General features: G+C 46.8%; 1 protein-coding gene across 3 annotated transcripts; it reads right to left on the minus strand.

Moving 5' to 3' along the window:
* Positions 1-22,713, minus strand: PDHA1 (pyruvate dehydrogenase E1 subunit alpha 1). Of its 3 annotated transcripts, none has more exons than XM_073565880.1 (11): positions 22,663-22,713; positions 17,647-17,715; positions 17,293-17,466; positions 16,123-16,249; positions 13,904-13,995; positions 9,940-10,032; positions 9,512-9,667; positions 7,036-7,107; positions 1,360-1,427; positions 790-898; positions 1-516 (listed from the first exon to the last, which is right to left on the minus strand). In XM_073565880.1, exons 1-11 carry the CDS (start codon positions 22,696-22,698, stop codon positions 352-354), a joined length of 1,161 nt encoding a protein of 386 aa, XP_073421981.1. In that variant the 5' UTR covers positions 22,699-22,713; the 3' UTR covers positions 1-351. The 3 variants fall into 3 exon arrangements, with proteins under 3 accessions (XP_073421981.1, XP_073421979.1, XP_073421980.1); XM_073565878.1 differs by lacking the exon at positions 22,663-22,713 and adding an exon at positions 22,452-22,649; XM_073565879.1 differs by lacking the exon at positions 22,663-22,713 and adding an exon at positions 19,168-19,224.
* Positions 22,714-23,311: the final 598 nt, after the last annotated feature.

Consider the following 23,311-nt stretch of genomic DNA (forward strand, 5'->3'; position numbering starts at 1 on the left):
TCATATGAAGGTCAATTTTAATGATAGCAAAAAATGCATGTAGAGTAAGAGACATGATTTGCTTCTGGATGTTTTAAGTTTAGAGGCCTTCTATAAATAAGACAGGAAACAATTGGAACATACCATGACGGTGTTCTAACCACTGGGGGCTTTAGGGACACTATTTCAACTGGCAGACTTAATTTAATAGTGTTAAACACAACAGTCCCAGTTTTATAAATGAAAATATTCTGCCATAGGTAACTTATGTTCATCCCCAACAGAGGTGGCAGGGTTAAATGAAATAAGCTGTTCCCATGTTAGGAGTAACAGGCTAAAGACATGGCTTGCAAGTGCGTCTAAATGAAAGGTTTAGCTGACAGATTTGTACTTGATCCAGGGGTTTGCACCTCGTACTTCAAAAGTAGGTTCATTGTGATAAATGTGATATCCTAGTTCCTCCAGAGGGGGCTCTGGGTCAGTGGTGGCAAACTGGGCGGCTTCCTCAATTTCTTTTCGCACTTCAACATCGATTTCCTACAACAGACAAAAGAGAGGTTAGGGGAGAGGTTGGCCACATTTAATTGATCCAGAGTCACAGGTTCTCTTGCCAGAACCTGACCACGCGTCGGCTACAACACCCCAACCCAACGGCGTGTCAGCTGTACGCCACCCAACCCTACCCCTGACGGCTTCATTCCTCCACCCAATGGCGCGTCAGCGGCGCGTGCCACCCACACATTTACTGCACCCTCACTACCGGACGACGTGTCGGCTACACCCCTGCTACCCAAGGACAGGTTAGTGTACCTTCAGTTCCTCCACATTGGACAGGTTGTTGTTGAGCATCCTGTCCTTCAGCAGAGTGATCGGGTCACTTTTACTCCTCACCTCCTGAATTTCTTCTCTTGTTCGATAACTGGAAATTACAAAAGTACATAGTCATGAATGTCAGATGATTTCTAGCACATTGCTATATTAGATTATTATGAGTGAAGCAGGAATTAGCAGTGTATTATTGTGCCATCCAGTCTGGATATATAGAAACCGTGATCATCGCCATCGCACCTGGATACCTAATAGTCATGTCCCTAGCATTAATTCCGCATTGATGGCTGCTTTATTTATTGTTCATGGAGAAAATGATTATATAAAGCTTATTTTAACTTTCTAAGACCTATAAATTGATGTCAACTAAAACTTCCTACTTCCTATTTCAAGGAGGTGACACGTCATCTGGGACCCTGTAAAGAATAAGAAATGCATTGTCTCACAATTTACTAAAAGGCAATACTTCCTCCATATACTAAAATACTATAACATGGTGAGAAAGGGAAAGAATAGAATAAAAACCACTAGTTCTCTGTGCAATGTACTTGCCTAACTCCAGGGTCACTCATACTATGTCCATGATAACGGTACGTCTGAAGCTCCATCAGAATAGGCCCCTGAAACACAAGGAGCATAGAGGCAATGTAAGACATCAGTTACACGTTAAGCCTTAACATTCAAAAAAATTAAAATGTCTCAGGAACATCAGAAGTTTTGATCACCCCGTTCGCCAAGACAAAAGGGCAGAAGAGCTCAGCCGTGTGCTGCTTTCTCTAATCCTGAAGATGGCTCCAAGAACTATGGGGCTTGTCTTCAGTCTCAGAGGGAATTAGTGCTCAACTGACCGCTTCATTGTAACGATCAGTGGGGGTTTTGCACCAATCTTGTAGGTCTCTGACATCTTTCAAAATCTTTCTGAAACATGGATTTTGTGATAACTCACTGTAAAATCCTCTTCTCCGAGACGCTCATTGGGGGACACAGGTACTGTGGGTGTATGCTACTGCCGCCTGGAGGCTGACACTAAGTGAAAAAAAGAGGTTAGCTCCTCCTCTGCCGTATACACCCTCGCCCCGATTGCGGGCGGAAACCAGTTTGGGTTGCAAAGCAGTAGGAGAACAAATAAAAAATAGACAACATCAACCTTAATACAGGTAACATGTCTAGAAAATAGCCACCCTAGTTTCATACCGAAAGCATATTAATTAAATAAACCGAAGCCACTTGGCTAATAGGGTAGGTGCTGTGTCCCCCAATGAGCATCTCAGAAAAGGATTTTACGGTGGGTACTCACAAAAATCCATGTTTCTCCGTCTCATTGGGGGACACAGGTACTGTGGGACGTCCTAAAGCAGTCCCTGGGTGGGAAGCATACATCTGCTAATACCCCATGTACCACTAACTTAACACTGGTACTGCCGATTGCAGGATACGTCTGCTGAGAGCTGCATCCGCAGAGGTCTGACAATGAATTTGGTAATGTTTTGTAAAAGTATGCAGACTGGACCACCTCTTGTCTAAAGGTGCGCCACTGCTGCTTGGAAAATCCTTCTACCCAGGCTCGCATCCGCCGAAGCCTGAGTATGGACATTGTAATGTTTAGTAACGTGTGCAGGCTGGACCAGGTTGCTGCCTTGCAAACCTGTTCCGCCGAAGCCTGGTGTCGAGGCGCCCACTGCCCGAGTAGAGTGTGCTCTGATCCCTGCTGGAATCGGCGCACCTCGGATGCGGTAGGACTCCTGAATAACCAAACGAATGCATCTGGCTATGTTTGATTTTGAGGCAGCGTGTCCCTTCCTGCAACCCTCAGGGAGCACGAACAGCACGTCCGACTGACGAAAAGGTGCCGTCCGCGACACGTACCTCCTGAGAGCTCTCACCAGGTCCAACGTATGAAGAGCCTTTTCAACACGGTGCACCGGTGCTGGACAGAAAGAGGGCAAGACAATACCCTCATTAATATGAAACGAGGAAACGACCTTTGGTAAAAAAGGAGGAGCTGGTCTAAGAACCACCTTGTCTTTGTAAAAGATCAGGAACGGGGCTCGGCAAGATAACGCTGCCAGCTCCGAGACACTCCTGATCGATGTTATGGCTACCAGAAACACCGCCTTCCAGGACAGGTATGATAAAGAGACATCCTGCAGCGGCTCAAATGGAGCTTCCTGCAGAACACTTAGGACCAGGTTAAGGTCCCAGGCGTCCATAGGTGCTTTATAGGGAGTTACCAAGTGGGAGACCCCCTGGATGACAGTCTTAACCTGCAGGTTGGTAGCAATCCTGCGCTGAAAGAGGAAGGATAAAGCCGATATCTGTCTTCTGAGAGAACTGGGAGCCAAGCCTGAGTCTAAACCAGACTGGAGAAAAGCCAAGATATTAGGGATGGAGAATCTCAGTGGCGAACAACCGTTGCCCTGGCACCATGCAAAGAAAACCTTCCAAGTGTGGTGGTAAACTCGTGCCGATGTAGGCTTTCGGGCGCTAACCATCGGCCAAGGCGTCAAACACCGGGCCCCTGAGTTCGGGTGGCAGATCGACCCTTGAGACAGAAGATCTGGGCGCGCTGGCAGGCGCCATGGCACGTCGACGAGCAGCTGCACTAGATCTGCGTACCACGCCCGATGAGGCCAGTCTAGAGCCAGCAGAATCACTGGCACCCCCTCCGCCTTGATTTTCTTGATGACCCTCGAAAGCAGGGGCAGCGGGGGAAACAGGTATGGGAGGCCAAACTGATTCCATGGCAGAACCAACGCATCCACGGTGATTGCCTGCGGGTCCCGGGACCGTGCGACGAACATGGACACCTTGGCGTTCGCTCTGGACGCCATCAGATCCACATCCGGAGTTCCCCACCGTTGGCAAATCTGCTGGAAAACCTCTGGGTGAAGTGACCATTCTCCGGACGCAAGCCCCTGCCGGCTGAGAAAGTCGGCCGCCCAGTTCTCTACCCCTGGGATGTGGACCGCCGATATCAGCGAGCGGTTCCTCTCAGCCCAGCGAAGCACGTGCCCTACTTCGCGCATGGTTTCCCTGCTGCGGGTGCCCCCCTGGTGATTTTTGTAAGCCACCGCCGTGGCGTTGTCCGACTGAATCCGGACGGGGCGGCCTGCTAGAAGGTGATGGAATCAATGCAGAGTCAGCCGGATCGCCAGTATCTCCAACAAGTTGATCGGGAGGGCTGCCTCCTGCGGCGACCACCGTCCCTGGGTCGTGTGGTGGCGGAAAACCGCTCCCCAGCCAAAAAGGCTGGCGTCGGTTGTGACCACCAGCCACTGATCTGGGGGGAAGGGTTTCCCCTGAAGCAGGGAGGAACTGATTGTCCACCACTCTAGTGACTGCCTGACCTGACAGGACAACCGGCACCGATGATCGAGAGTGAATGGGTTCTTGTCCCAGGCTGACAAGAGGGCGTGCTGCAGGGGACGAAGATGAAACTGGGCGAACAGGATTGCTTCCATCGCTGACACCATTTTCCCCAGAATCCTCATGCCGAAACGGATGGTGTGAGGGACTGGTTGGCGCAGTACTCGCACCCCCTGCCGGAGGGCTAGGGCCTTGTCTCGAGGGAGGCTTACCAACCCTCGGCAAGTGTCGAAGGTCATCCCTAAAAAGGAAATTCTCTGAGCTGGAACAAGGGATGACTTCCTAACATTGACCAACCACCCTAAGCAGGCAAGAGTATCTAGCGTAATGCTGACACTTTCCTTGCATGCCTGCCTTGAACGGGCTTTGACCAAGAGGTTGTCTAAGTAGGGGAATACTACTATGCCCCGGGAGTGCAGGATGGCCATGGGGACTGCCATGACCTTTGTGAACACTCTGGGGGCCGTGGCTAGCCCGAAGGGCAGCGCTGCAAACTGAAAATGTAGACCGTTGATGAGGAAGCGTAGAAACCTTTGATGCGGAGGGAAAATGGGAATATGTAGATAGGTGTCCTGTATATCGATAGAGGTCAAATACTCTCCCTGCCTCATTGCCGCTATGACTGAACGGAGAGATTCCATCCGGAAATGTCTGATCCTGATAAGTCTGTTCAGGAACTTTAGATCCAAAACGGGCCTGACCGTCCCGTCCTTTTTGGGAACTGCAAACAGGTTGGAATAGAAGCCCTGCGCCTTTTCGTTTTCCGGTACTGGAGTGATAACTCTGCTGTGAGAGAGCGAATCGATGGCTTCTAGTAGAGCCCTTGCCCGGGTATCCACTTTGGGAAGCCGGGAAAGAAAAAATCGTCTTGGGGGGTACCTGACAAATTCTATCTTGTACCCTGTGGACACCAGCTCTCTCACCCATGCGTCGTGCGTGAAATTGAGCCAGGCGTAGTGAAACTGGAGTAGGCGGCCGCCTACCCCGCTGGTGCCGCCTGACAAATGCCCCGAGTCGTTTGGCTTAAGATCTTTGGGACCTGGATCCACTCGACCTAGACTGGTTAGCACGCATCCTCCCCAATGGGTTAGCTCTATATGAGACCTGTCGGTCCCTATTGTGATTGGGACGCCCTGATGCAGCGGAGTTGGCCGCTGTCGTCCACCCGGGGTGGCGAAAGGCCCAAAATCGCGCCTGTAACTGGTGACGAAATGGCGGCTTGGCCTTTTGCTGAGGAAGAAAGCCGCTCTTGCCTCCCGTGGAGTCGGAGATGAGCTGATCTAGCCTCTCTCCGAACAGGCGGCCACACTGGTAAGGTAGCGCTGCCAAGGACTTTTCTGAGGCTGAATCAGCCCGCCATGTCCTTAACCATAGCGCTCTCCTAATGGAGATTGCATTTGCGGCTGCAAGTGCCGAGCAGTTGGTCGCATCTAAAGATGCATTAATCAAGTAGTCCGCCGCCATGGCTATCTGATTCGGGATTTCTGATACTTCCGCTGGTAGGCCTAGGTCCTGCAAGGCACTAGTCAAAGTTTCTGACCAAGAAATCATGGCCTTGGCTACCCACGTTGCTGCGAACGAGGGAGAAAGCGCTGATCCTGATGCCTCAAACATTGAGCGAGCCAAGTTCTCTATGAGACGATCAGTGGGATCCTTAATAGAAGAACCACTAGGCACAGATAGTAAAGTTCTTGTAGCCAAGCGCGACACCGGTGGGTCCACCGTTGGGGATTCCGTCCACTTTTTACGGAGATCCGGGGGAAAAGGGTACTTCGTCTCGAGTGCCCTCTGACCCGAGAACCACCTGTCCGGCCCTTCTCTGTGTGTTTGTACTATGTCCTCAAATTTAGGGTGAGTGCAAAATACTCTATGGGGACGCTTGACATGTTTAAATGACACTTTATGGCCCGCAGCCAGAGGGGAATCGTCCTCAATCCCCAGAGTCTGGTTGACGGCCTCTATGAGACTATCAACTGTTTCCTGACCACCTGGCGTATCTAGGTCCAGGAGCATATCCGAGTCGAAGTCCGAGCCTTGTTCGCTATCGACTGCTGGCAACGGGGAGCGAGAAGCCGAGCTCACGGATGCTGAGGCACCGGATGGACCAGGAGACGCCGTGTGGGTTCGTTTCCTCCGGGTCTGCCTGGAGTGAGAGCGGCCCCTGCAGGCCGGAGGCTCGTGTGAGGTAGAGGACCCCTTAAGACAGGAGAACCACTGTCCCTGCCCCTATCTGGGGCTCGAAGGGACTCGATTGCTCTCGTGATGCCATAGATTGCGACAGTGATAACGCCCATTCCGGAGGGCCTGTTACACTGGGCTCGGTTGCAGGGGAGGGCTCCTGAGCACGTTCGGACTCGCAGGCTTTGCATACCCGTTTGGTCTGTGTCCGCAGGAAAGCCGACTGACAGGAGATGCATGCAGCGTAAAGGAACGTATGTGTCTTAGATTTTCCTGACTTGCTGTACCTGTCAGGTCTCCGTGCTGACAAAAACAAACCGCCGGGGGAGGGCGCTCTTTGTTCCTGATAGCGCGGCCTGTCCGTGGGGCTGGGGGGCAGCACTTACCCCAGTCCTGTATCCCCTGTGTCCTCAGCGTGCGAGGCGCCGCTTTAATCTGCGCGCCAGTACTGCAGGCTGGCCCCCGGAAGAAAAAGAAGGATCTTGGGGGCGGTCCTTTCTTTGCGGCCTAGTTCCGGCCTAAAGCCGGGGACTAAATTTCTTCAGGCGCCCGCCCAGGCTACGGGGGGCGGGGCCACCGTGACGCGATGCCGGGGGGGGGGCAGGGACTTCCGGCCGCGGCCTTGATTTATTCCTCCATCCGCCATGGGGGGGGGGCACACACAGACTATAAAAGATGTCCTACCTTCCCAGATCTGCAGTGATTAGCAGCAAACTTGGTGGCTTCTCTTACACAAAGAACATCCATGCCATCAACCTACGAAAAACAATTGAGAAACAAATCACATCAGACATGACCTTAAAGGGAACCTGTCACCAGGTTTACCCAATATGAGATACGGCCACCACCTTTTGAGGCTGATTAACAGTATTCTACAATGCTGTATATCGGCCCCGAACCCGACCCGTGAGAGATGAAAAAGAGCTTTTATTATACTCCCCTGCGGGGCGGTGTGGTCCGAGGGGAATCGCTATTCTTGGTCCGGTGCTTCCCTGACAATAGTTTTGCTTTACAGAGAACCTAATGAGGTATTTTTCTGGCACCCAAACCGCTAAAACTGGGGACTTTTAATGATAGATGGGTCACATTGCTTTTTAAAAATATGTCCCCTACTTGGAAATCAGCTGGCTGTCAGTCTTTAGTGTTGTTTGTTCTGGTTTACTGTGCCATGAGACAAGTGAGCAGGATGATATATGTCAGCATGTGACTACTGTCAGCAGGACTGGGTGCAGTAGCACCAGGCATGTGCTACATTCAGGTGCTGCACCCAAAAAGAGGTGACCTATATAACAGCACTTCCAAGTATGAAGCAAAACCGAAAAGCAAAAGGAAGTATGAAGCTATTAAAAATATAAATTTTTATTAGACAATCAGTTTAAAATTACTTTTAATTTTTTTTTTTTTTTTTTTTTTAAACATGGGACTAGAAAAGTGAGAAAAATAGCAGAGCACTCTCATGCAATAGGTTGGACAAAATGATATTAATTAATAAAACTTACAAGTAGAAAAATTAGAAAGAACCAGGGGGAGATGGTGAGTATAAGTATAGACAGCAGGTAAGTACAAGGTCTGTCAGGCTAGCAGAGCATTATACTGACCATACATAGTGATCCTGTAAGTAGGTCAAACAGGATTGCACTGAAAATAAGAGCATCCAGTGCACACAATGCTAAGGTCCATGATAAGTACAATGCAAGAGAGCTGATTAGACAAGAGATCTAGCAGCCGAGTATATGCATCTTAACAACCTGGGTGCTGAGGGCTGGAAATTTAAAAAGTAATTTTAAATTGATTGACTAATAAAAAAAATATATTTTTTATTCTATAGCTTTATACTTCCTTTTGTTTTTCAGTTTTACATCCAGAAGCAGTCTGAGTCAGTTAACTAGATGGGAGACAAATTTGCTTCACAAGCTCAAAAAATACAACAGACTCTTCTACATCTGAAACACCCAGTGGGCACCTAGCTGCCAATTTCTATGTGTAAAAAACCCCTTTGCTAAAGGCACTCATACACAACAGGTTCGGGTGACAGTAATGTGTATGGAGGCCTCTGGAATGTCCTCCAATAGATGATGTTGAGGTAGATAATGACTGGTATCTCAAAAGTCACACTGCCAATCCTTTGGTTCTCTAAGAAATAAGTCACCACCACAGATGTCCGACAGCTGCTTTCTCATAGAGAACACTATATCGCTGCCATGTATGGAGGAGTTGGGAGACACAGCTGCCGGCTGGACAACTAGTTGAACCATTGTTTTTGTTCAGCCCACAGCTAACTAAAATGTATGGGGGGCTTAAGAGCTATCCTTTACTATACAATACACAGTGGCCTTGATTCATCATTTGCATCACTTCTTTTTTGTATTGTGGTATTAGTTGTGTTTTTGGTGACAAATTCTTCCAAATGATGCTCTAAATTCATAGATTTGGCACAAAGCGAAAAATAGTCTGTGTCTTGAACTGTTTCTGCAACTGTTTTGCGCCAAAGGTAACACGTTAAGCAAAAATTGCATCAAAATACTGGCATACTCTGGAAAATACACCAAAGGGAAGGTGACTGGAGTTGTACCAAATTTTGTGGCTTTTTAAAAAGTCATGATTGATCAATCAGGTAAAAACATTTGAGGGAAGAAAAAAAATCAGGCGAGATCGAGCACATGTAAAATATACTTTTAAAAAGAAAATAGAATAATGAATTGGGTGTAAACAAGGGAAAAAAAAAGACAAAACTAGACAAGAAATAGGAGCAGAGGCAATGATGATTTGGCTTCTTCGGCTGATAGGATGGTTCCCTCAATATAATAACTAGAGTTGAGTGAACTTATTCGGATTCGGTTGCCAAATTTGTCATATGCGTGCCAATATTGGTATCCTATCTGTGACAAATGTATGTTTGATGATCGGTTCCGAACATATTCAGTAATTTCTACTCCCATTGACTCTAATCATGTTTGGCTGTGTTCGACGAATATTGCAAAAACAATATTTGCTGCCGATCGTGTTCGGAACCGAATCCGAATAAATTTGCTCAACGCTAATAACTACAGCAGTGACTGCCGCTGCTCTCAGGTTATGATTAGCAATATCCCAAGAGATTGTCAATTTGTAAAAAGGGGTTTTCATCATTACAGTGATATGGACTCCTCAGATTACTCACCCTGAGGCCAGGGATGTAGTCCCCACGTTTGTAGTAGTCGGTACTTGCTGCCGCCCGCTCCACAGAGGTGCCCATACCATATCTGTTGTTTTCACAAATGAAGATACAAGGCAGTTTCCATAAGGCAGCCATGTTGTAGGTCTCAAAAATCTGACCCTGTAACAGCACATGCATGCAACATTACTGAAATAATTTTACAATAAATTAAAGTGTTTATTTCATTAAAAAAAAAAAATCAATCATTGAACAAAGCATTGGCTGGTTGTCACATGGGAAAAGATGGGCTTTATACTATGCCATTGAACTTGATGGAACAAGATTATAATTCTGCCAGTTTTCATGTTGTTATAGACATTGAGCAGGATATATTAAAAAAAAAAAAATGGAATCCTTGAGAAAATGTTTAAACCCCTCTCTCACATCCTTACCTGATTAGCGGCACCGTCGCCATAAAGGGACACACAGATCTCATCCTTTCCAAAATACTTACAGGCCAGAGCAATGCCAGCTCCGAGAGGCACCTGGAAAGCAATCATACAAATTAACTTCCCAAAGAATCATCAACAGAATAATCTAAAGGTTCTGACAATACGAATTTAGCAAATGCACCAACTAATGATGCAATCACTTAATAAAATGGTGTATTTCTAATTCCTGGCCAATACATTGCTATATAAATCTGCATATAAGTTATAACACAAATCTTACAGACTGTGCCCCTTCATAGACATGGTAGGAACCTCGGTGATTCTTTCAATATTTTTACCAGGCCTTTGTGTTACCCAAAACTTCCTGTGACTATGCCGTCAATGCAACAACAAAAAAAAAAAAAAAATGAAATAAAATCTCCGAGCAAGAAATGACAGGTGTAACGGGCTATTCCCATGTTCAAGATCCTATCCCAATATGTAGTAGGTGTAATAAAAATGTTAGCAAATACCTCCAATTACAAATATAGTATAGTTCTTCTGATTCACTATGTCTTTCCTCATGTGCATGCATTGCAGGACCTTTGGTATACATGATTACTTCCACTGATGAAGTGACAGCTAGTTTCTAGTGGACGTAACCATGGAATATCTAAGGTCCTGCAATGCCTGCACATGAGGAAAAAGACATAGCGAATCAGAAAAACTATACTATATTTCTAATTGGAGGCATTTGCTATTATTATTGGGATAGGATCCTGTATATGGGAATACCCCTTTAAGTCTCTGACTGAACTATTCATATTCAACGACAGCAAGTGACGATATTTAAAGATAATCTGTCAGCAGGTTTTTGCTATGTAATCTGAGGCCAGCAAGAAATAGAGGCTGAAAACAAAGAATTCAAAGTTTTGTCACTTATCAAGCTGAAAGCTGTTTACTTATAATGAAGATGTTATCACTAGGACATTATCATTGCTTAGACTAGCAGGCACATGCTTTCTTGTCAGTCTCCGCCCCCTCCAGTGATAAGCAGCTCACTGTCAATAGACTATGTACATACAGAGCCTGGTGTGGGTGAGGGCAGCTTTCTCAGCTGTGCTGCATCTAAAAACTTCTGTCAGAACCACTGCACCCAGTAAACTAAGCGATACATCATTGGATTCAGGGTCTGTTTGCCAACAATTATGCTGCTCTCAGACGAGGTAGCAAAAACCTGATGACAGATATTCCTCATAGTTTTAAAGGGATTTTGTGTACATACACTGAATGGCTACTTTATTAGATAGATACATCCATAGAGTAGCCCTTTGAACCCCTTTTAGCCTTCAGAGCAGCCCCAATATATTATGGCATAGTTTCTACCAGGCGTTAAAATTACCCTGCAGGAATATTGGCCCATGTGCACAGGATAGCTTCTCATTGTTGTCTACAATGTGGCAGAGATGCTCTACAGGGTTTTGATGACTGTGAAAAGTAGGGAAACGCGCTGTCACTTTCCAGGAACCAACTCATGACTATGTCATTGTACATTGTCCCAAAAATCAACATATCATGTACCCACAGCATAGATGTATGTTTCCAGAGATCAACCTAGTGGGCACACAACAATCACAAAATCCAGTGTATGGATGTTGTGTTACGAAGTATGTGCCAACTATCATCTGGGCATTAAAGAAGCACTCCTCTCAAAGTATTTATCCTCTTAATATATTGCAGTCATCATATTATGTAGCATTGTGCACTTACAATTGCTCATTTTCCCTTTCTAACCATGTAAATTCTTACGTTTTCTCTGCTGTATGTAGGAACAGGAAGTCTCTTGTCCCTGCATTTATCATTCCCCTTCTTGAACTCCTGACCCAGCCTCTGCCTCATCCCCGTCAGGGACTTTTGCAGTGATTCATTACACATACAGGGAAAATTGACCTCCTGTTTCTACATAGAGCTTAGAAAGATTCAGCTAATCCGTTATTAATCACGTGATGTCATAGACCTAATGGGAAAGTGAAGAATTAGCTGGGTAAAAGGGAAAAATGAGCAAATGTAAGTGCACATTGGTGTATAATCTGATCATTGCTATATATTAAGAGGATACAAATTTTGATGGAAGGAGGAGTGCTTCTCTAAGGGGTTCACCGGTGCCACTCCCTCATTGTGCATCCGTCATATTCATGTGATACCAGACCATTGTGCATACATACTGGCAGGCATCAGCCAGCACAATGTCTTCAACGTGAGAAGCCGGAGAACCCTTTTAGTTGTCTATAGAAGTCAGGCAGCTAATGGAATAAAGTGTCTGTACATCTTCAAGCAATGCTTCACTCACATGGGGAATTTTGGGCACACCATGCTCTGGATCAATGGGGGTCTCCACTGTCAGAGCCACAGCTTTTATAGTTATGAACCTTGTAAATTGGTGATGAATGTAGTGTATTGGACAACTCCATTCTGGATTCAGTTGACCAGACAAATGTTTTACACTACTCAGCGACCCAAGTTTGTGATCAACTGGCCCTGTATATTCTAGCACTGATGTCTATGCTTAAAGGGGTTTTCAGGCACCTAAAATCCCTCTTCCCCTAACTACAGTTCAATAAAAAAAAATAAGCTCTGCTTTACTCACTCTCCCTGGGTCCAGCAGCAAGTCTCAACTGTTGCTTCCTGTGTCTGGTATTGTCTGCACCATTTACACCACATTGACAGCTCTGCAGCCAATCACTGAGCTCTGCGGCTCCGAGCAGTTCATGCCACCAATGTGGACAGAGCTACTGAGCTCAGCTACTAGCTGCAGTGGTGACGATATAACATAAGTGCTGCACACACCAAAGGCTGAGACTTACCGCAAAATCTGGGGAGGGTGTGTGAATCATAACTTTTTTTTTTTTTAAAGGGAATCTGTCACCCATATTTCATAATATCATGTAAAGATATCACCCAATTGCGCGTCCCATAAGGATTCTATTGGTACTTGTGAATCCCCCGACCCCGCACCTTTGAGGCCTTAGTACCTTTTTTATCTTGTTGGGGTATGCAAATCGCCGCGGTCCGATGGGCGTGGCTTAGACGCCTTCTTTCCCCCCCACTCCTCAGCTTGCTGCACGTAATCTTCATCTGCGAATATCACAGATAACATTGGTTTCCACGCTTGCGCATTGTAAAGGCCTCCGGCGCCTGTGCAGTATGCTTTGCCCAGCTGTGGGCGAAGCATATAATCGCTATTGTGCATGCGCCGGTATTTTCCAGCGCGGTCTATGCCCCGGAAGTCTTCACATGCATACATCCCCAACAAGATAAAAAAGGTATTTATGCCTCAAAGGTGTGGGGTCGGGGGAGTCAAAAGCCCTAATAGAATCCTTATGGGACGCGCAATTGGGTGATATCTTTACATGATATCACGAAATATGGGTGACAGATCAGATTCTCTTTAAATCAAACTAACCAGGAAAGAGGTGTTTTCAAGAAACCCCTTTAAGCTCCCAGCTGTTACAACAGAAGCTTAGCTGTCATTAGACAGGACACATCCAGAGTTTCTTTCACAGCTCTGCAAATCCATGGTGCTGTAGAAATGAACCCTTTAACACCTTGGAAAGATATATTGGCAGTACACTCGCTTCTGATCTATACTGGTATGGTTGCAAGACCTCAGCTCTGCTGATAATAAGCAGCAAGGACAATCTCTCTCATCACTACAAGCAACAAGTGGTCCATCCCAACACAGGACGAGGCAATTCTGTGCGACACAGGCCGGTAAAAGAAAAGCCAAATAATGTAAATATTCCAGAATTTTTTTGTTGGATTTGCACTCACGGTCTCTGCTAAGTATCTGACTGGATAGGAATGACTGGCCTCTAAACGTCAGATCGACTCCTTACATCCTACATAGCCACCTTTTATGGAAATATTTGCATTATAACAGAATAAATCACATTGATGCCATTAAAAATGAAAGCCGCTCACATACCTGAGCTCCTACGATGCCATTTCCACCGTAAAAGTTTTTGGCATACATGTGCATAGATCCTCCTTTACCTTTAGCACAGCCGCCTCTTCTTCCTGTTGTTATAAGAACATAATATTTCCCTATGAGTCAACATAGTAAACTAATCCATCCATTACCCAAGAGACGACCATGGGTGTTTTGTAACGTCATCACAGTTTTAAAAATTCAACTAAACTGCACAAAATGTTTTCAGTAAACACCACAGAAGTCTGTTCACCCGGTGCGTCCCTCGCCACTCCAGGATCAGTGCTCTAGTGCTCACGTGGCTGTACAGCATGTCATCGCTGCAGGGAATAAAGACCACCAGGGACCTCTAGTGTGGCGGAGGATTCACCAGGTGAATAATAGCCCAGTTTAGATGAAATGTGTGCCAGGGTAAGAAGCAGCAAGTTCAGCGCGTTTTAATAAATTTGGAACTTCTTTTAGCAGCTATGCGTCAGCGCAAACCGCAAAAAACGTGCATCAGTCAGTCAGGGACTTATGGGCATTTTGTTTTGTGATTTACACCACTTTTCTTGAACCAAAAACATTTATCACCACCTGTGTGGACAAGCATGTGCATCATGTCTCCATTCACCCCAGTGACTTTCAGATCCCTGTTCTCCAGCCTGGCTGGGGTATGATCAGTCTAATGCCGAGCGGTCATACATTTTATCAAACACCTATCCTTAGGGCAGGAGATATTTAGGAAGACAACCACTTTACTAATGAAAGGATGCAAACATGGGGTCTTTTTCCAAAGATTTCACAGCAGAACTGAAGTTTTGAAGAGAAATTGGAGACCTCAGTTTCTAATCCAAAACTTCCCAAAATAAAAAAAAAAATCTGTGTGCACATACCCTTAGGCTACATTCCCATGATGAGTAGGAGGGGAGCATTAGATTGCTTGCATTTTTTTTTTCATTGTGTTTTTGACGCTGTGGTTATTGTCTTTTTTTGGGATGTCATGCTTCAAATAAATCGGCTTTGTTTTTGATACCTCTTCGTACTTGGCTTTCACCAATCTTTATTGATAAAGTCAGTTCAGATTATAGAAGTTTTTAATGCGTTACTGCAGCAAAAATGCCCTAAAATCGCATATTGCGTCCTGCGGATTTTCCAAGTCTATTGCAATTCTATGGGAAAAATCCACAGAGAAAACTCGGTGTACCTACAAGAGAAATTGACATGTTACTGATTTGCAAACTGTAAGAGGCCAAGTGCCCATGATCCGGAACTAGCAGCGCTTTGGACGCAGCACATGTTCGCTGCGTCCAAAGTGCTGCCGTCAATTGAACGCAGGTAAATCCGCATGTGTTCACTGAACCGTGCGGATTCACCGCGTCCAATACAGTCTATGGGTGAAATTTTTCTTCTCCGCAAGAGAAAATGACATGCCGCAATCTGGAAAGATGCGCCACATGTCAGTGTCCACGAGTGGTTTCTAGAAATCCCATCCACTACGCTGTAATGTCTGGTCGCTGCGGATTTCACGCTGCATAAATACGCAACGTCAAACCCACAACAACTCCAGATCGTGGGCACAAACCCTTACCAAAAACTAATCGTGGGAACTTAATCTTAGTGTGCTTTCTTTCATGTTTTGTAATTTGTAATTTTTTGAAGCTAATGTCAGATTTAGATCATGTATGTAAGGGAATTATATGTGAAGGTTTCAAAATTTTGCTTTTTTTGCAAGCCAATCCCAATTTGAGTTAAGAAACTGCATGAAAATGTCTCACTTGACGAGACCCTTATAAGATGACTTGTCACAAACTACAAGGCCGGTAAGGCTAGTTTCACACTAGCTTATTTTCCACGCAGCACTCGGCGCCGCTAAGCCCCGCCCCCTGCCAGCTCCCTGCCCGCCCCATCCGGTCATCGCTGGCCATGCGTTAGTAGGATTCTAGCGTGCGCTGCGTACTTTTGAAGGTGCGCCGGTGTGCGCCGAACGCACCATGTTGCATTGTGGCGCGCTCGGCGCACCTTCAAAGTGCGCAGCGCACGCTAAAATCCTACTAGCGCACGGCCAGCGCACCCTATGTTAAAGATAGGGTGCGCAGATCGCATGCAGCCGTGTGCGATAGTAGGCAGCGATGACCGGATGGGGCGGGCAGGGAGCCGGCAGGGGGCGGGGCTTAGCGGCACCGAGTGCTGCGTGGAAAATAAGCTAGTGTGAAACTAGCCTTAGACACACAAACCTGTCAGCTCTGCCAGGATTTCCTTTACGGAGACTCCGCGGGTATAGGTGTACCCATGTGCTCGGTAGGCTGTAATGAGGTGATCTGTGGGGTTTATGCCAGATTCTAGACCGACACAACAGGCTTCCTGTAAAATGGAGAGGAACATACAAAATTATTTTAATTTCAACCAAGTGTTTATCACAAAAGCGTTTTATTAACCCCTTCCCGATGTGTCACATACAAGTACGTCATACATTGGGTTCTGATGTATAGCGCTGGCTCAGGAGCCAAGACTGCAATGTACTCCGCTGTGTTACAGCTCTGATCACTGCTGTTTAACCATATAAAGGTCATTTAACTATGTACTGTAATACACTACTACTGCAATATATCAAACAAGCCAGCAAAGCATCACAAGCTCTAGTCCCCCAAGGGGACAGAAAAAAAAGTAGTTAAAAATAAGGTTTTAAAAATATGAAATATATGCATAACTTCAACTCACTTCCCTTTACTTCCCCTACCATTTAGTGTTGCCATGTCTGTAAACGTCTGAGCAAGATATAAAATTAACCCGTAGAGGAAACGTTGTAATGAGAGAAAAAAATCTAAGACACCATTTTTTTTTGGTCGACATACCTCCCTAAAAAATGCCATAAAAAGCAATCTAAAATGTACGGCATCTACTCCTAAACAGTACCAATACAAATGTCAGCTCACCATGCAAAACAAAAATAATCTATCCCTTACACAGCGGCATCAACCGAAAACTAAAAAAAAAATGTTATAATCTCAGAATATGCTATTACAGACACTTTAGCTGTAAATAGAGGATTATACATTAGTGGACAAAACAATTAAAAATATAATACTTTCTCATTTCCAGAATCAAATTCATCTGAAAAATCAAGTTTCCAAGTAATTTTCACTGAAAAATGAATCCTGGCGGAATGTTTTTTTCACCATTTCCCTGCACTTTAGGTTTTCTCCCGTTGTTCAGTACAGTATATAATAAAATAAATTATGCCATTCAAAGCTACAACCGCTCCTGCAAAAAAACTCATGTAGCGATGGCAAAATAATGTTCTGGCTCTTGGAAGAAAGGGGGAAAAAAAATGACGAAGATGACGAAGGGGCCAACACTGACTCAGGGGATCATCACGGATAGGCAGACTTTGTGACACTTCTCACCTGACCATCATAAAGATGACAGAACCCGCGAATAATCTTCTGCTTGTAGAGCTGATCTGACTTCAGCTCCATGCGCCGAATGATCTGCATGGTCCTGTAGTACTGCAGACCCTCCTCGCGAGTCAGCACAGCGGTGGTCGGTGGGCCCTCCTCCAGTTTGTGTACATCACATTTCTAGGAACATGTAAAGGCTGTAAGCTTCTTAATGGGGGACTTGCAATTACATATATGTAGAACAGCTGCATGAGCTGCATCCTATGGGGGGGATATATGCAACTCAAGAATATTTAGGAGACAAAAAAAACAGAACACTACATTAGATTTTCGCTAAATCTCTTAATTGGGAAGTCTCACCTTGATGTCAAATGTTGCTTCAGATGTAAAGTCTGCGTAGCTGCGTGATGCCACAATAACACGGGCGGCCTTAAAGACAGAAAATAAATAAAATAAATCAAGAAGGTATGTGTCAGATTTTATTAATCTGTATGTATGGTCATTTATACAAGTCCGACATCCACACAATGAGGCAAAAGTGACTCGGGACGCCTTGAGGATGTGGTGACAGAAGCCGCCGCTATTGTACAGGTGCCGCGTCAATAGAACAAAGCATTATACACCATTTTAAGCTCTAGTGCGCACAGTGCATTACAGGATATCCTGTAAGATGGCTGGTTACACAATACCCGGTCTGACCACCAGGTCTCCTGACTGCAGCCAACTGCCTCACAGGCCTAGCATATGTAAAAGATTTAAAGAGAATCTGTCACCTCATTTTTCCCCCATGCGATGCGGCCCCCGCCATTAGGGGTTTATCTACAGCATGTAACCGATGTAACCTGAAAGATAAGAAAAAATAGTTATATTATACTCAACCGGGGGGCGGTACGGTCCGATGGGTGTCGCAGGTCCGGATCCTCCCATCTTCTAGCAATAATGTCCTCTTCCTTGCTCCTGCGCAGGCGTACTGATCTGCCCTGTTGAGGGCAGAGTAAAGTACTGCAGTGCGCAGGCTCTGGACCTCTCTGACCTTTCCGGCGCCTGCGCACCGCAGTACTCTGCTCTGCCCTCAACAGGGCAGATATAGTACGCCTGCGCAGGAGCGCGACATGAAGCAAGGAAGAGGACGGCATCGCTAGAAGATGGGAGGCACCGGACCCGGACAGTGTGACACCCGTTGGACTGGACCGCCCCTCGGGTGAGTATAATATAACTCGTTTTTCTTACCTTTCAGGTTACATTGGGGGCTTATCTATAGCATTACATAGGGGAAAAATGAGGTGACAGATTCCCTTTAACGCAGATCAGGACTGCCGCGGGTCCGGCTGGGTATTGCGTTCAGAGCACAGTACTTGTAATGTGAAGGGGTTGTCCACTACTGGGTAATCTCTGCCTAAATGTCCATAGTAAAATAAAGCCGAAAACACCAATACCTCCCGGACTAGGGCTGTTTCTGCGATGTCAGCACTGTGTCTCTAGGCGTTCATGTACGTAGCAGCTAATAGACTGTGATCATTCAGCATTCAGTCAGCGAGAACATCCACAGCTTTTGCATGAATATGAGCTGATCTGCAGTACCCGGCAGCGACCACTGCACAGTGTACAGGGCTCTCCTTTTCCATACACTTTTACATCCGGTGGCTGCTGGTAACAGCTGATTGGTGGAGGTGCAAGGTGTCCGACCCCACTGGTGAATATTGATCACCTATCCCTGGGATAGGTGATCGGTATCATAAGTAGGAACAGCCCCTTTAGTTTTTTGAGTAGTAGGATATACTATCTGCCAATGGATAATGGAAACGCGTCAGCGTGGTGCAATGAAGACATCCGGCAACACACAACTCAGACGCATCACTGAAGCCTGAAGTAGTTCCTTACCTCGCCAGCTGTTCCCTTTAAACAGCCACATGGCCAAGACATAAAAGAGAAGAGACATAGTCTTACCAAAGCGCATGGCTACAACACTGTGGGAAAACTGGGGGGATTGTCGGCATATTCAGGAGTATGTGGTAGAAAACAACAAGTGATCGCCAGCCCAATTTTAACTAAAGGGCAGAAGTTGTCAAACCAAGCTGATTAATTTTTATGAAGAGGTGACTAGAAACCTGGACAGAGGGTTAGCTCTAGATATGGGGTTTTGAGACTTTACAAAGGAATTTTACACTATCCCACACATATGGCCAGCACAGTGGCTCAGTGGTTAGCAGCATTATTGCTTTGCAGCGCTGGGGACCTGGGTTTAAATCCAACCAAGGACAACATCTGCAAAGAGTGTGTACGTTCTCCCCATGTGTGTATGTTTCCTCCCAGGACCAAAGACAAACTGATAGGGAATTTGGATTGTGAGCCCCAATGGGTAAAGTGATGACAATATCTGTAAAGTGCTGTGAAAGAGTAAAATAGATAAATATATTTCTAGAAGTTAAATTAAAGTCTATAGGCTTAGAAACTAAGGCTCATAGCTGGATAATAAACTGGCTCAAAGAGTGGTGCTTGTTTATAAGTAGTGAATCCCAAAGTTCTGTACAGTGTCCACCATTACTCAACTTGCGGCATTAATATAATCAAAGATGATGGGATAAATAGTATTAATTTTCTTTGTGCAGAGGACACCAAGTTACGTAGTGCAGTGCAGTCCATGGAAGAGGTTTGTAAGTTACAAGCTAACTTGGACAAACTGAGTGCTTGGGCCTCCACATGGGCAGACGGAGTTTAATGTGGATAAATGTAAGGTTATACATCTGGGTACTAATAATATGCAGGCACCATATGTTTAGGGGAGTAAATCTAGGAGAGTCACTTGTAGAGGAGGATCTGGGTGTACTTGTAGATCACAGACTATGTAACAGTATACAATGTCAATAAGCAGCTTCTAAGGTCAGCAGGATATTGTCATGTATTAAAGGGAATCTGTCACCCCCGGGACGTATGTGACCTATTAATATGGGCATACAGGTCATTTTAATGTTACACTAGTCTCACCTGTATACCTCATATTAGCGGTCTTGTTGTTAAGAAATCTTATATTTTTTCCTCATGCTACGGGGCATGCGGTGCCTGGAAGAAATCCCTGCCCCCCTGTCCTCATTGTAATACTACCCCCTCCAATGCACATCAGTTCTGGTGCCGGAATCCCGCGCCTGTGCCCTGCACTCCCTCCACAATACGTACCTTTTTCTCCCGTCTATAGACACTGTAATACTTACCTCCTTCCATCGGCGTCAGTTCTGGTGCTAGAATCCCGCGCCTACGCCCTGCACTCCCCTCCACAATTCATACCTCTTCCTCCCTTCTATGGGCACTTCATTCAGGGATCTTCTGCGCAGGCAACTTGAGCTCCAGTGACCGCCAGTGTTCGTGATAACGTGCTCTTCCCACTTCCTCCCTGCATAGTCATCACTATATACACAGGGTTCCTAGCATTGACTATGCAAGGAGGAAGTGGGGAGAGAGCGTTATCGTTGTGCACGCCAAAGGTTCCTGGCTGTTGCCTCAGACCCCCTAACACTACTCGTCTCTAAGATGGCATTGTGAAGAAAAAGAGAAATGAAATCTGGTGTCCCAATTTCATCTTTTGAACAATCTCTTTACACCCAAGGCTCGGCTCACATTAATACACAGCACTCCATGGAGCACTGCACTGGGATCTCTGTTGGAATCCACACAAAACTGTCACCAAGTTTTTGTGCCTGTCTGAAAAAGAGGAATATTGCCATGAAGCAGAGCCGACCCTGCCCTCAGCGACAGTCGGCTTCATTCACCTGGATGGCTCTGTTGGGGTTGCTGTCTGAATCCTGTGATTTGAGGATTCCAAAAGAAACCAGACATCGTGCTCGGCGCTGAGCTCTGGATAAGTCTGGGCGCAACGTGAAAGATAATTTTCTGGAAGAGGACAAATACGCACCCCTAATAACATAAAGCAGCACTCCTGACAACACTGGCACAGTGTGCATAAGAGTGATAGAGGGCTCAGGGGTCTCCATCTTGTATTTTTTTTTCAACACACAGCATTGTACATGGTGTCAAGAGAGTACAGGAGGGGTATACGCCGTCAGATGCAGGGGGCACAGGATGGGTATACGGTGTCAGGTACATGGGGGCACAGGAGGGGTATACTCTGTCAGGTACATGGGGGCACAGGAGGGGTATACGCTGTCAGGTACAAGGGGGGCACAGGAGGGGTATATGCTGTCAGGTACAAGGGGGGCACAGATGGGGTATGCTCTGTGAGGTACATGAGGGTGTACTGGTGTATACACTGTCAGATGCAGGGGGCACAGGATGGGTATACGGTGTCAGGTACATGGGGGGTACAGATGGGGTATACGCTGTCAGGTACAATGGGGGGCACAGGAGGGGTATAATCTGTGAGGTACATGAGGGGTGTACTGGTGTATACACTGTCAGATGCAGGGGGCACAGGATGGGTATACGGTGTCAGGTACATGGGGGCACAGGAGGGGTATACTCTGTCAGGTACATGGGGGCACAGGAGGGGTATACGCTGTCAGGTACAAGGGGGGCACAGGAGGGGTATGCTCTGTGAGGTACATGAGGGTGTACTGGTGTATACACTGTCAGATGCAGGGGGCACAGGATGGGTATACGGTGTCAGGTACATGGGGGGTACAGATGGGGTATACGCTGTCAGGTACAATGGGGGGCACAGGAGGGGTATAAGCTGTGAGGTACATGAGGGGTGTACTGGTGTATACACTGTCAGATGCAGGGGGCACAGGATGGGTATACGGTGTCAGGTACATGGGGGCACAGATGGGGTATGCTCTGTGAGGTACATGAGGGTGTACTGGTGTATACGCTGTCAGGTACATGGGGGGCACAGGAGGGGTATACGCTGTCAGGTACAATGGGGGGCACAGGATGGGTATACGGTGTCAGGTACATGGGGGGTACAGATGGGGTATACGCTGTCAGGTACAATGGGGGGCACAGGAGGGGTATACGCTGTCAGGTACATGGGGGGGTACTGGTGTATACACTCAGGTGCAGGGGGCACAGGTGCACGTCGCCATGTCAGGCCTCTGGTTGCTATGGTGATGACACCATTTCTCCTTTATTACTAGTGACAGGACATGACAATGGAGCTCCCGCTGCTCCCGGTACTGGGCGGCCGCCGCGTCCTCGTCCCTCCCGCTACTTACAGTGACAGGCTTCTGGGCCGAGCCCTGGAGCACACGGGACAGTAGGGACAGCATGTTTTGCATGGGCGGCCGCTCACAGGAGGATCCGGGTCACTGTCCGAGATACCCGCCTGGTGACACCGACGACCTCAAAGTCTGATCGGCCGCCTGTGTAACCTTCCAGCGGCCTACCCCAGCTACGCTGCAGCGCGACACTGACGTCAGCACACACCTCCTCACGTCCCTGACGCGCGCCCGCGGCGGCCATCTTTACTGAGGTCACTGGAGGAATCCCATCCTTTTCTGGCCCGGCTCATAGTTTTGATCCCTGATAGTGGAGCCGCTCTGCAGGAGTGTGTGACGCCGTCATATTGGCGATGTCAATATTTTTATCTAAAACCACCCTCAAATGTTGATGCTCTCCTAAGGTATAGTGGCCCCTATAGGCAGACAAGACCTGTAGGTCCAGAGCCAGAGATCATGGAGAGTGCCCATAACCAAATGCAAAGTGGTGCCCACATTACCAGTGCCAGGGAGAGCTAAAGGGATAGTCCCCTACTTAGATATTGTGGAGTTATGCTTAGGATGTCATCGATGTTAGATCTGTGAGGTCCGATGATCACCCCCACCAATCAGCTGTCTGACACCCCATCAATCAGCTGTCTGACACCCCATCAATCAGTCGTCCGACACCCTACCAATCAGCCGTCCGACACCCCACCAATCAGCCATCTGTCCCCCACCAATCAGCTGTCTGACACCCCACCAATCAGCTGTCTGACACCCCACCAATCAGCCGTCCGACACCCCACCAATCAGCCGTCCGACACCCCACCAATCAGCCGTCCGACACCCCACCAATCAGCCATCTGTCCCCCACC

This window comes from Dendrobates tinctorius, unplaced genomic scaffold (genome assembly GCF_039654945.1).
Source record: "Dendrobates tinctorius isolate UK_male_01 unplaced genomic scaffold, ASM3965494v1 ptg000016l, whole genome shotgun sequence".
Classification (NCBI taxonomy): Eukaryota; Metazoa; Chordata; class Amphibia; order Anura; family Dendrobatidae; genus Dendrobates; species Dendrobates tinctorius.